General features: G+C 29.1%; 2 protein-coding genes across 6 annotated transcripts; one reads left to right on the top strand and one right to left on the bottom strand.

Moving 5' to 3' along the window:
• Positions 1-429: 429 nt before the first annotated feature.
• Positions 430-4,436, bottom strand: LOC126841355 (protein AF-10-like). The gene is made up of 2 exons (XM_050577784.1): positions 3,986-4,436; positions 430-3,038 (listed from the first exon to the last, which is right to left on the bottom strand). Exon 2 carries the CDS (start codon positions 3,024-3,026, stop codon positions 1,137-1,139), a length of 1,890 nt encoding a protein of 629 aa, XP_050433741.1. The 5' UTR covers positions 3,027-3,038; positions 3,986-4,436; the 3' UTR covers positions 430-1,136.
• A 201-nt stretch (positions 4,437-4,637) lies between these two features.
• Positions 4,638-11,206, top strand: LOC126841356 (E3 ubiquitin-protein ligase KCMF1-like). 5 transcript variants are annotated; one of them, XM_050577789.1, is made up of 8 exons: positions 4,638-4,923; positions 7,058-7,365; positions 7,490-7,615; positions 8,185-8,294; positions 8,594-8,786; positions 8,916-9,130; positions 9,424-9,601; positions 10,362-11,206. In XM_050577789.1, exons 1-8 carry the CDS (start codon positions 4,908-4,910, stop codon positions 10,404-10,406), a joined length of 1,191 nt encoding a protein of 396 aa, XP_050433746.1. In that variant the 5' UTR covers positions 4,638-4,907; the 3' UTR covers positions 10,407-11,206. The 5 variants fall into 5 exon arrangements, with proteins under 5 accessions (XP_050433746.1, XP_050433745.1, XP_050433743.1 ...); XM_050577790.1 differs by lacking the exon at positions 10,362-11,206 and adding an exon at positions 9,664-9,783 and having other exon boundaries at positions 4,639-4,923; XM_050577788.1 differs by lacking the exon at positions 10,362-11,206 and having other exon boundaries at positions 8,185-8,279; positions 9,424-10,259.
• Positions 11,207-14,177: the final 2,971 nt, after the last annotated feature.

The following is a 14,177-nucleotide window of genomic DNA, read 5'->3' as shown; positions in this document are numbered from 1 at the left end:
TCGACAAACATAAAACAAAAACTTTGCTGGAAACAAAATATCTTGAATCAAAAAAGTTTTAAATCTTGATTTTATAAAATAAAAACTGATTTAATTTCATAAAAATTGTGTGTGTATCAACAGTTTTTAATTATTTCAACTAACGCAAATACTACTTTGGTCATATTACTCGAGTTATACGCAGTTTTGACAGCATTATTTATCTGTAATAATACATGTTGAAAACTATACTGGAAATTTCAAAAATCAAATGTTTTGCACTTCTAGTAGCTAGTTACTGTAAGTAAATGTGGCAAGTTACGACCCATTGTAAGATCTAGAAACAATGAATAAAAAAAAAAATCACATGTAGTTATGAACAATTTATTATTATAAATATTGATTAAAAGAATCATATAAGACATACCAATATATAAAAAAAAAGTGTTTGGTACAAGTTTAAAAAATGTATTCAATGATAAAATGGATTTAAATATTAATAATATAATTTACCTTAAAACTATTACACTAAATTAAATGAACACAATTATTTCTTCTTACAATCTTAATCATAATTGTAATTATATATTAAAGCAAATATGTACTTCAATTTCAAAAATTAAATTCGATTCATGTAAGTCGCAAGTGCCTCTATGGAAGATAGGATATTTTTTATTAAATTTTAAAAAACCTTAATTATTATAAAACCCATTTATTTATTTAACATAAAAAAAATATTATTATTTCATTATTATCATATTGAAGTATACTCTATGATCTATATTTTTTTTACTCTTCTCAAGTTAAGAAACATACTTCATAGAAAACGCATTACTTTTGTACGCGCTTGTGCAGACAAACAGCGTACATGCATTTTGGTTTCTGAAAAGTACGATTCTCAAGTTGAATTGAGTAAAAAGACCAAACAATTATTATATTTTATAAGTTAATTATTATTACGAGATACTGTTTTATATTTTAAGTAAAATTTTAATGAGATACAATTGTTCAGTTGACAGAAATCAGGATAAGATTATGTAATAGTGATATATTTAAAAAAAATACTTAATAGTTGTAATTACAAACTAAAACATATACTTCAACATATAATCGGTCATTGTCAATATACACTCTGTACACAGACATTTAATGTTGTCTCAGCTGTGTTTGGGTAAACTCTCCATGCCTGTTTGGTGTCTTGAAGTAGAAATATTTTGCAAGTCTTGCATACTGGTTTGATACAGAGGACTCGACAATGACATTTGATTTCTGCTGTGTTGTTCCCATGAATCATGACCACCTCTGACGATTACTTGTGATGGGGCCGAAACATTAGGAGAATAACGATGTTGTTGCTGGTGTCTAGACGAGTGTGTTGCTAAACTTTGATGATATCTATGTTGCTGCTGCATTATCTGATTGTCCATTGATGGCAAATAGTTTGACCTAGGTGGCATTGTCGTTTCAATGTGACTGGAAGATGTAGCAACTGGATTTGTTCTGTTTTGAGGGATCAATGGAATCGCAAGTCGGGCATTAACTGCTAATAAATGATCACGACGTCTGGTAAAAGTAGCTAGTTCTTTTTCTAACCCAATATTTTCATTTTTGAGTTGATACAAACATGAAAGCAAAGATGCCACATCAAAATGTTGGGCCTGTTCCATTAACAATGAACCTCCTTGCTCCCATTGACGTTCAAGTAAATCTTCAAGACTTTGTGCACTGCTTCCAATCCCATTGGTAAACCATTCTGAACTTGAAGAATTTGACTGAAAAGTCTCTGTTGGTTTGTGGCGATTTAAGTGAGGGCCTGTTAATGTCTGCCTTGCTACTGGTCCATTAATTTCACTAAATTGATTATGTGTTTGAATTTCTTCATTCAATGTGTCAGTCATTTGTTGAGCCATAGTAGAATTAGGATTTAAAGAGTTCCCCAACATGTGTGGAGCATCAGCAATGGGCTCAAAAAACTTTTGGTCAGACGTTGCTTTAACAACATTGGGAGTAGACTGAGTGCTAATAACATTGGTAATACTTGGTTCTTTAATCCAAGTATTTGTCAATGTGACGGCAGGCAAATTTGAGTTGATATTTGACAAATTAGGTTCTTCGATTATTTTTAAAGTATCAGAGGCATCATTATTTATGTTAACTTCCATTGAGCTATTAGTATTTTCACATTTTATTGTTTTGTCCGATTTTGTTTCATCAGTATACTGTTTAATACTACCAACAGATACATTCTCTGTTTTACTTTGATACTGGCGATTTGATACAGTTTGCTGGTTCGGATGACCATTAATACTTGGAGGTTTCTCTTTGGAATCATCGTAATTTCCATACTTCCTTTTCGATTTTATTTGTCCATCACTATCTACATTCGATGTTAATTTTTCTTGAGAAAACTCATCTAAAGTTATTTCTGAAGCATTTTGAGGACGATACGGAGCAATGTGTTTTATTTTTATATTGTTGCTCTTCTTCAGTTTGGAATAATGGTGTTTACAATAACCGACATATTGAACATTGCGGCCATAATTACCAGCTTCTTCACATAACAATCCTACGTTCTGTGCACATGTCACATGGAATCCTAACTTACAACCACTCTTTTTACAAGTCATGCAAGCTCCATAGCTAGAAACTTTAGGTTCTCTATTCTTTTCTTCACAGATGTAGCAAACTTTTTTGTATCTATCGACTGGTATTTCATTCAATTTGATCGGTTCCATAGTATCAACATCCAAAAATGTTACTTCGGGAATGAACAAGGCACATACAACGTGGGCCCAATGTCCGCTTTCTGTGGGTTTTAGGGCACCATCTTTTGATGGGCAAAGCTCACATATCACTTTGGCTCCAGGATTTTTTTTAATAGCCACACATTTACTACAGTACCATGATCCTTTTGGAACTACACGAATGCCATAACATGCTTTATGTACAGCAACATTGCAGTTTCGGCCATCACAATACACCAACGGATTACCATCGTAAGCTTTGTCTTCACTACAAACACTACAATTGCCAAGCATTTCTTTCATTTTTTTTCTACCCTGAAAAAGTATAAAAATAAGAGGTATTTATGCTTGTTAATTATATTTTATACATTATGTTTGTAAAAAAATCAGGGTTTTATAAAATACAGTGTGAAGAAAGTGATAAATGTTATGTAGATTAGACAAAACAAAGTATTAGGGTTAGGTTTAAAGAACACATTAGGAACATAAAAAAACCTAGAATCATACAAATCTCCTGTAGTGGAACATTTATTGAATACTAATAATAGCATAAAATGAGTTAAATGACTTAAAAAATGGAAATAATTCTAAAGAACTTAATAATAAAACATTTTGAAAAATGTAAAAATTTGTTAAACTGGAACTTGAGACCATTACAAAATATTTGATTAAAATTAATTTAAAAAAAAAACATGTTAACAGTGATCATTTACTGTATGACTACGCTGTATAGAAGGTGTTTGCCTGGAATTGGTCTCGGGCTGCCGAAATATATATACGGTATAGAGTATTATTTGTATAGTTAAGGGTGTTGAAATAAATAATTTATATTGTATTCTTCATAGAATTGTAAATTTGCATTATTATTGTTAAAAGGAGAAAAACTTGTTCTTGATAACTTGTCTTGATAAGCATAATATTATAACGTGATCAATATTAACCAATGAACAAATTTTCTTTTTAATACAATTTTATTTCCAACTAAATAAGCTGAGTATGTGAGAAAGGGAGCGGTTAACGTTGGTATTGAAGTATTATAGAATTCAAACCCGATAACTCTAGTACCGAGTTCGTTGGCTTGAATTACACTCTCACAAACATTGATTAAGTATAAAATGGTTTTAGTTAAAACAAAGGTTAGAATTTAACCAAAGTAACACGTAAAAATAATAAAAACTAACCAGTTTTGTAAAAAATAATTTAATGTTTACAAAAAATGTTTTACCTGGAAAAATGTTCAAAATACGCAGCTGAAAACTTACCGTGTTATAGATTAACCAAACGTGTCCAACGGGTTAGGTGAATACTTGTGGGTATATAATACAAATTGAAAGCACCGAGTCCTGTTAAATTATAATCAAATCATTATTAACAATAAGAGTTGCGTCAACGACTAGCGATTGAACATAGTTTAGTATAAACTATAAATAACACGTTTGACGCTATTAAGTAATGATATTAATTTAATTTAACGAATATAACTGGAACCGTAGTGTAAAATAAAAACATGAGATCGATTGTTAGACCGCGAAGTACGGTCAACCCTAAACAATAATTTTCAAAAACTCCAGTTCGACGACAGCGGACAGACGCCGAACTTAGGTAAACACTTAACACTTAAACAGATTATTGATTGAACACTTATATAATCTCATAACCTGCTGGCTACTATTACTACTACAGCAGTACGGTTTACCTATAGTGTAGAGCTGGTACCTATGCTGGTGAGGTATTCTAATGTGGTATGTTAGCAAAACTGATTTGTTATCAGGAGGATATTCAAAACGATTTTATGATAACCAACTGCATACCTCATACTCGGTATATGGTGTATGATGATAACACATGGTTTTGTAGTTTCTTCCATGCACAATCGGTGGCCATCCCGTAATCGGCTGTTGTGAAGTTGCATAAAATGGGGATAAAGAAAAAAAAAACAATATCATTGGTCGTCTCGTTTAATTTTAATTTATTTAATTTTTTTTTTCATAATTAATTTAAGTTGATAATTGTTTTGATCGGCGTACGCTGTTATTTATGCAACTAGTGAACTCCGGCCGAACCGTTGTAACTCGTAAAGGAAATAAAATCGTATTGAAACGTGAGCTTTGCAGCCGATTCATCTTTGTTAATGAACAGCATACATCGTAAAACGACGGAGGTGATTGAGACGAAACTCGTGAAATGTCACGTCATGAAGGTAACCCTCACAAAGATGGTCTCATCTTAAAATTTCCTTTTTCTCAGTCACGGCCATTTGATATATAACATGTGTACTTAAAATGTATTCCTGCGCGAACACAAGTCGTGTAGGGTGATCTACCTTGTTGGTTCGCAACCTGCTTTGATCCAGTCTCGGCCAGTGATAGTGCACTTGCGATCTGTTACTAGTTGCGAGTTCTACGATAATTTATTAATTCTTTATGAACTGTTAAACGAAAAATTATTTTTATTCTATACCCCCGATTGTAATTTACATGAAAAAAAACCGTCATTTTGTATAGACACTATGAATATGATAGCACAAATACAATTTTTATTCTATCTTTTTATTGCATTTTCCCTCGATGGTACTGATAATTTAAAAAAACATACTGCTATTTCATCAACTATTACCTTTACGATTATGTATCTGAATGTGAATAACGTCGGAATGTTTTAGAAATAGATAAACAAAACTGTATGTTAAGATGTAAAAGGGAATTTTGATATTTAAGAGACCACTTAATGTATAAAAATCCACATGATCCAACATAATTCATGTTTCATTTATCGTCATGTTAGTTTTAAAACCATCTAATTCAGTTTTTGCCGAAAATTAATTAGGTGTACCCTACCTATTGTATTTTTTTGTGGCCAATCAAATAATCACCATGCCTTGGCGATGGACCACTGAAAATGGGAGAAAAACCAACACAAACACAAAATATTTACTAATGAAATAAATCAGTTTTTTGTGCCTCCTGTAATGTTGAAAATGGAGTTAGAACTCGCATGATGATATGTTATTTTATTTAACATTTACCTATAATATGTTGAGAAGATAAGATTTAAAGGGGTGGTTTTGACACGTTGAAAGAAGGGAGGAATTCGCAACATATATAAGAGATTGTAGATAGAAGTAAACGTGGGTAGATTATGTTATAAATAAACACATGTTTGTTTGGAATAGATAATGAAATAATGTAGGATAAACCTAATTAAACTCACTTGTAGGGGATAAGGCGTAGAGAGAAAGTTAAATAAAGTTCTCTGAAGAGTGAGATATTTAGTTATAATATTGAAATATCCCAAAATAATTTTTAGTATCTAAAACTATATTGTTCATTGGGTTACTTGTTATTAGTTAAATTACAGACAAATTTTGATTCTGATGTTTTCTAAAAAATTGTGCTTGAAAATAACATACTACAAATGTAGTTATGAATTTTTGTCATGTCCTCATAAACTTAATATTAGGGGTTTAAATTAGTATAAATTGACAGAATTAAAATTATTAAAAAAAAATTATTTATTTATGTCAACGCAGTGTATTTGTGAAAGAGGTTTTTAAGTTGATAACCTTTAAGTGTACATTTTCATTGGTTTTAAAGTAAAAAAAAATATCTTATCATATTAAAATTGAATAATTAAATAATTGTTATTGGATTATATTAAAAATGTTTGTACTAACATTGTATAATTTATATAATGTTTAACTATACAATGTTTATTAAATCTATTTTTGTAAATATTTTACTAATTAAAAAATAAACTATTATTCCCAATGTTCAATTTTAATTGTCTTGGGTGCACCATAAGTCACACATAAAGTATAGGTTGATAAACTATAACATAATGACTGCCTAAATTACAATGATAACCACCTAATCTAAAATTTATATTGTATAAATTATTTTATGCAAAAAAATATAATTATCTTTAATTGGCCTAATTATTTTAAGGAGGGATTTGTTCTGCTATTTGTGGAAAAAATATGTTAAACTGTTTCAGACGTTAGGTATTAGATAGTGTGTGTGTTATTAAACTAAAATGAAAATTCAGACTTGATGTCAATACTAGTTAGGGTTTTTATTTTATGTAAAAGTGCAGACAGAGAAGTTATGAGTTATGTAATTATACTTACTAATTATTCCTTGATGATTAATTACCTTGATAGGTACTTGATTATACTTTGATGGTTTTAGCAATTTCAGAAACTATAATAAGTATGCATATGTTTATTAATCATTTTTATACTTAAACACATAATGATTTATTTGATAACAAATCTTACTAAGTGCTTATAAGTTTAGTATGTAATAATTGTAAACGTTTTGCTTTGTATTTTGCAGGAGTGAGCTGCGATGCTTGTATGAGAGGCAACTTCAAAGGACGTCGTTTTAAGTGTTTAAAATGTTATGACTATGATTTATGTGCTAACTGTTTTGAAGCGGGTGCAACTACACCACGCCATTCTGTCGATCATCCTATGCAGTGTATTTTAACACGTGCTGATTTTGAGCTGTATTATGGTGGTGAGTCATTGGCGTCTGATCAGCCTCAAGCATTCACGTGTCCATTTTGTGGACGCATGGGTCTTACTGAACAAGTGCTTACTGAGCACGTTAGTGCTGAGCATCCAGATTCAACAACAGAAGTTGTTAGTATAAATTCAATTAGTTAATTTCTATTATGATAAAAATATTTTGTGTTGGTATAATAAAAATAATATTGTAACATTATTATTAAGTAATTCTTACTATGATTATTAATTTTTTTTTTAGGTTTGTCCAGTTTGTGCTGCCCATCCTGGAGGTGATCCGAATTTGTTAACCGATGATTTTTCTGTACATTTACAAATGCAACACCGAGCAAGTCCAAGTGTTCCAAGAGATTTAATTTCATTTTTAATATCCTTTTACACGCTAAATACTTTATTTTTAAAGACTACATTATTTTTTAAATTATTTTCAACTGCTTAATTTAATATACAAATGTTATATTTGTTTTAAGTATTGGTGGGTGTTATTTTTGATAAATTAAAATGTTTTGGATTAAGAATACAATTGGCTGCGATTCTATCTGGAGAATGGGTGTATGTTTGGGAAAAACAGTAATTCAGTTTTTTTATTGCTATAACTTTATTAATAAAAAAAAATTAATTAAAAAAAAATCCTTGCTTACATTGATAAGTTATCAATGATAACTGTGTTATTATATTATGAAAATAAATAAATTGTTAATCTTCATTAATATCAGAAAAGAGTCTTGTGACAATGGCGTTTGATAACTTTGAATGGGTAGGGGGAAGAATGTAGGTAAAAATTAAATTATTTTACATGTACATGACACATAAGTTAATGCATACTCATTGCAGACTTGCATCTGCAATGAATACATTTTCTAAAAGCTAAATTATTACTAACTATTAATTTATAAAATATACAATTATAATGTGTCTTTAACTTAGAACTCGTACGATGAACCAACAGTAGCTAGACATTCAGTTAGGCGCATACCACAATCATCGCGTGGCATGGGAAGTACAAGGGTTCGAAGAGCAATCAATTTCAGGTACCGGGCTACAAAGTACGGACAATTTAACTATATTTTATTTATACAAACGTAGTCTGATGGATTGAAATTTGTTGATAAAAGTAACGTCGTTAGTAATGTTTCTGCGGTTGCCATAGATATTTTTTATTTTGTTACTTATAATCATTCTTCTCAATAAAATATTTAGCAAAACTAAGCATTTTTTTATGCTAAATTGATTAAAAATTTGAAATTTAAAGTTAACTGTAATTTTTTTTTTTTGCTATAATTTTATTTTAAATGCAATATTTTATTTTAAATATTAATTATAAAAATAAAAAAATGAATTACAGTGGTGGAGTAAGAGAAGGTTCAGATCCAATAGCAGAACTTCTATCACAGTTAAGTGGAGTTCGAAGAGCTCAATCTAATAGCGTGCCTGGGTCTTCAGGAAGCAGTTCTCAAGGAGGTCATTCTGCTAACAATGTATCATCACAGTTACAACAGCTGCAGATGCAGCTGCAACTTGAAAGACAACAAGTCAGGGTATTGTAATATAGTTAAAAAAAAAAAAAAACAATGAAAAAACAAAAATAAGATAGTTTTTTTTTTTTACAAGTTTGTTTTATTTATTTATAACAGTTTCTTATAAAGTGATAATTGTATTTTTATTAGGCAGCAAGACAGCAATTAGAACGTTTACCTCGTCGTCAAGGTCATACTTCATCTGCCGCTGCTGCTGCATCTTTGGCTAATAATAACATTGTTGGTTCGGGAGTACCGACACAAGCAGCTGGTACTTCTTCAAATCTACTCAACATCCAAGTAGTAGACTCAAACTCTAATCAAAATCAGTCTACCCGTAATAGCTCATCACAGTTTTTAATTAAGTAAGTACTGTTATTATGCAGTGAAATTGTTTGAGCCATTCCTTATAACTAGTTAAGTTTTAATTTGGGGCGACATGGCCAATGCGGCAAAGTTTTTACACTGAAGTTGTTGTTTGAAACTGAGTCGCTGAAGAAATAACCACCCCTCTGGTACGGAATGTAACGGAAAACTATTACACTATTACTACTATACAACTAAATTGATGATTTATATTTTACCAAAATGAAACCATCTATTGGTTATAAAAAAAAATATCAGGGAATATTTTTCAACAACGTTTATCTGTATATAGGTACATTGATGCTCCTCTTACCGAACCAGAACAACAAAAGTTGGATGTGGACCGTGCAGATCGCAGTTTCTTTATGCAAGAATTATTATTATCTATGTTAACGCCAAACGATAGTGCCCCAACATCGATACACACCAAAAAAGATCAAACGTCTTCACCCACCTCGGCTCAACCTCAGGTACCACAACAAGTTTTAGCTAGGTCAATTGTACCAGATGCTAAACATCGACAAACTAATAGTAGACCATCACCACCGCCTCCTTCACACCAGCAGCAGCAACAGCAACAGTTTATGGGCGTGTCTCACAGATTTGCTTCGCCTCCAAGTCGCAATAGGCAGTCTTTAATGCAATCGCAAATACCGCAGCCAGCAGCTAGTGTTCGAAAACAACCCAAAGTCACTGATATCCCGCCCTCGCACTAAATGCACTGGAATTTCTTGGTTGTTGCACAACAAACTCGATATGAAACGTCTAGTCGTGTACTGATGTTACAACACTTATTTTGATATTAAAGTAATGTATTTAGATTGGTTTTTCTAGATTTCAGTTTAGTCATAAATATATATATATAATTAAAAGAAACAATAATAATGGTAATAAATTAATAACAAAACCACTATTTTTCGTATGTAAAATTATATATGTGTATAATATATAAATAATAATACATACTATATATATATATATTTATATATTATCTTTTTTGTGTACTGATAAATTTATTACTGGTGTTTATATAATTTAACATTGAGTTATCGCCTTATTTGTTTACTAATCGCTTGAATACATATGTTTGGAGTTTCAAACGCGATATTATCTATTGTGATATTGGAATTTATCATTGAATTTTGTTAAGAACAAAATAATAAAAAGTTGAGGTTTTTAGAAAATAATTATGTATGTATGCTATATCTGTTGTTAAATTTTTTGTTTTAGGAATTGGTACTAATATTCAGTTGTTTTTTATGTTTCAATTATTAATTAACCGACGTCTCTAAATTAAATATCATCATTGCTTTATCTGATACTCGTAAACAGATACACATTATTATGCTTGTCAATTAATAATTTAAATAAATAAACTAATAAAACTACTGAATATATTTCAATAGAAAATAATATAAAGATTGTTTGGTAATTTTTAAATTACTTTAACCAACTATTATTAGTAAAATTATAATGTTTTTGTTTGTTTTTGTATTTTCTTCTAAAATATGTATATATAATTTATAAAATAATACCTTATATTTTAGTTTTTGGAATTACGTTTTTTGTTACGTTAATTGGCTAATACTCATATTTTACTTATAACATTGAAAGTAAAACACACTTTTTATTTAATATTCTAATTTATAAATATGCCAATGCCAACATATTATTTGTATAAAAATATTAGTAGTACATGTAATAAAGTATTATCAACTTTTGACTAGTGAAAATAAAAAAGAAGTATCACCATTTTATTAAGATATTATATTATCTGTTATTAATGGACAACTACAACATACTATACACATGTAATATTATAGCAGTTGTTTATCATGGTCAATGAAATATGAGAAGTGGAGTCGAAAGCATAATATCTGAATTTTTGTTGTGATATAAAGTTATCATTAATTTTTCAGACTTTATATCCGTAATATTTTTTATGTTTACTTTTTAATAGCTTAAATATTATTATCATGTTTACTCAATACTCAATTGTAATGTGTATATAATTATGTATAGAAAAAACTGAAGACAAAAATAAACAAATTAAACAGTTTTATGATTTGTTAAAATTTTTATTCTGTATTTACGATACTGTTCCATTTCTTGAATAATATAACGTCTTTATTTAGTGGCAATAGTAATCTTATAATCATGTTTATTTTAATTTACTAATAAGTTATAACCTTAACAAGCTTAATGAAAAAATAAAACTATATTTTAACTTTTTAAGACTTACTTATTTTCGATTTGAAAATAGTCTTAATATTTTGTGATAACATTTTTTTTTTAAGCAAGTTATCAGTGATATCAGTTGTAATGGGCTGTAACCTATTACAAACAATTTTTATGGTAAAATATTAAGTGGACGCCACACCGGTTATTTCTAAGGAGTAGAGTATAGGCAATTTTTCGAAAAATCTTAATTTGGAGTTTGAACTATATTGCATACTTATTAATACAGTAATGAGGGTACTTTGTTGATTGCTATTTTTTTTTTTGTCAGACTATCACAGTCACTTCTATAGGATAAATTAAAATTTTTTCCCTTCAAAACTGCTTTGCGCAAATTAATTTTTCTCAGGCTTCAAATATAGTTAAGGGAAGAAATTCATACATATCATTTATGACAAAATTATCTGTGTTCCATCATCCGTATTTTTTCGATATACCTAATATAACTAACGCTGTATCATTTTTAAAAAAGTCATTTCTTAATTAATTAATTATTCATTAACTGGTTGAAATATTAAAAAAGGCCTACACAGGGTCAAATGTGGGGGTCATTTCACTAAAATTACATTTTTTTCCATATCTTCCAAAATGTATTTAGTAATCTATTCAGCAATTATTAAATACCTTTAATAGGTCTAAAAAGTAAAGAAATAAAAAAAAACTTTATTAAAAACATGCTTTTCTAAAAAAAAAATAGTAAAAAGAGAACTAAAAAGTAAAAAATAATTTTATTACAAGAACAATTTACCAATCAATTGTAGCATATTTTATTAAAAATGTCAATTACTTTGAAGACAACGGAAAATTAACTGCAATTGTATATAATGTTAAACATCTTTGATTGTTGATTAAAAAGAAAAACGTGGGCCCTGTTCAACAAAGTCCAAATTCATTGAGTTAAGTATTATGAAGTGTTTATTTCACACACAAATATTGAACCAGATTTAAATTACAAAAGAATTTACAATATAAAACATTATCTGGTAAATTTATTAGGGACTTTGTTAAAGAGGGCCTGTTTAACAAAGTCCCTAAAATATCCTGTAGTCCTGTAAAATATGATTACAGGATATTGTATTGTCATCCGAGATGATTGTCTATGCCAAGGTTTCAGCCCTCTACGACATTGGGTTAAATTAATTTTGTAAGATTTGAAAAATACCCGTACAAACGTACGTACGTGTTAGCGAGTTAAAGAAAGGCACGTAAAAATTTAAATGATTTCTTATTACTACAAAAAATGTTGAAAGGAAACGAGTAATAATTGTATGTGATATTCTGATACCAAGCTTAACTGAGTTTGAGCTTTTGAAATTAAATTTATTAAGAACATATTGAAGTTATCTTAGGCCTCTTGGGACTATATAAACAGTTCGGGTCTGAAATAATATTATTTTATATAGACTTATCTTAACTTTGACATGTTTTTAATTGAGTTTTATTTGGCAATATCAAAATTAGTTGAGCCTAAGTCATCAGAACGTTACACATCTGTTTTTTTTTAATACGGTGTATTTGTACATGAGTAATCTACATATTTTTCTAATTTAATACGAAAACACGTCATTGTTTGAACAATACACGTGCAAGATATTTTTCTGCTTATGTACTAAAACTTAAAATGTACTTAGACTAAGAGGATTATTGCCCCTCGGAATTTTCAATCTCAATTCACTCCAAACGTGTTCCATCAATACGCCGAATTGACATTATCATGTTGCAGTATATTATCTTCAAGGGAAAGAATAAATACGACACTTGTTTTTCTATCTTGTACTTACTACTATTAAAGTCTATTTTAAATTTACTTTGAGTTCTTAAGTTACAAGAATTACTACACATAACTTGATTAATGTAAGCAAACAAAATCCACCTTGGCCAGAGTCCTCCGCTCTCCATGCCTGTGTAATTATTATTATTTACAATACCTATTACCGCTCTATTTCGTTGCGATTTTTAATAATACCTAATAACAAATGTACGCACCTCTGTAATATTTAAGCTAATTATTAATTTAAAACAAAATGTAAACATTGAAATTAGCTTTAAAAATACTACAACAAGAAAAACTTTGTAAGAAAATTTGTTTTAAAAGTATAAGTTTTTGAATTTGGTATTATAAAACATTAAACTATATAACCTTGTAGTTGATAAGGTTATTTAGTCAGAAGGTAGAGCTCATGTTTATTAATAACATATTTAACAGGGGAAAAAATCACCACTACAATTTTTTTTTAATTGCCAAAAAAATGTGTTTTTTGAGAATTTTGTGAATTTTAATACAAGCACGTTATAGCTTCGAAAAAATGTATCAATTCAAGTCAATAATTTTATAGATACCTATTTAAAGTGATCTTATTTAGTTATTTTAATTTTAATTTATTTTAATAAACATTTTATTTTTGGCGGTTAGTCCACTAATCTGATTTTTTCATGTAGAATGTTAAGAAATCAGATCTTACTTGAAAAAAACTTTGTTAGGTAAAAAATGTAAGCATTTCACCCCTTTCCCATTTCAAAATCGAAAACTTTTAAACTTAAAATTACGGTGAGCTATAACTTTTCATTAATAATAGTTTAATTAGTTGGGCTAAAGCCTAAGTCTGACTAAATAGACTGAAGGTACATTTAGAGTAGAACTTAACAATAAACATATACACAATAACAATACATAAACCACTTAAATATGTACATACTCCCTTCGCCTACAAAATAAGACAAACATATCTCTACATATAATGTAAGCAATTGTACTGTTGATCTAGTATAGTATTCAAATTCTTTGTAGTTTAATAATAATACCTACTT

Source organism: Adelges cooleyi, unplaced genomic scaffold, assembly GCF_023614345.1.
Source record: "Adelges cooleyi isolate 19-005CV unplaced genomic scaffold, UGA_ACOO_1.1 ACOO_flye_CR_arks_rails_tigmint_CR_PRNA_381, whole genome shotgun sequence".
NCBI lineage: Eukaryota > Metazoa > Arthropoda > Insecta > Hemiptera > Adelgidae > Adelges > Adelges cooleyi.
Note: the sequence above shows the minus strand (reverse complement) of the source record. Positions and strands in the feature narration are given on the sequence as shown.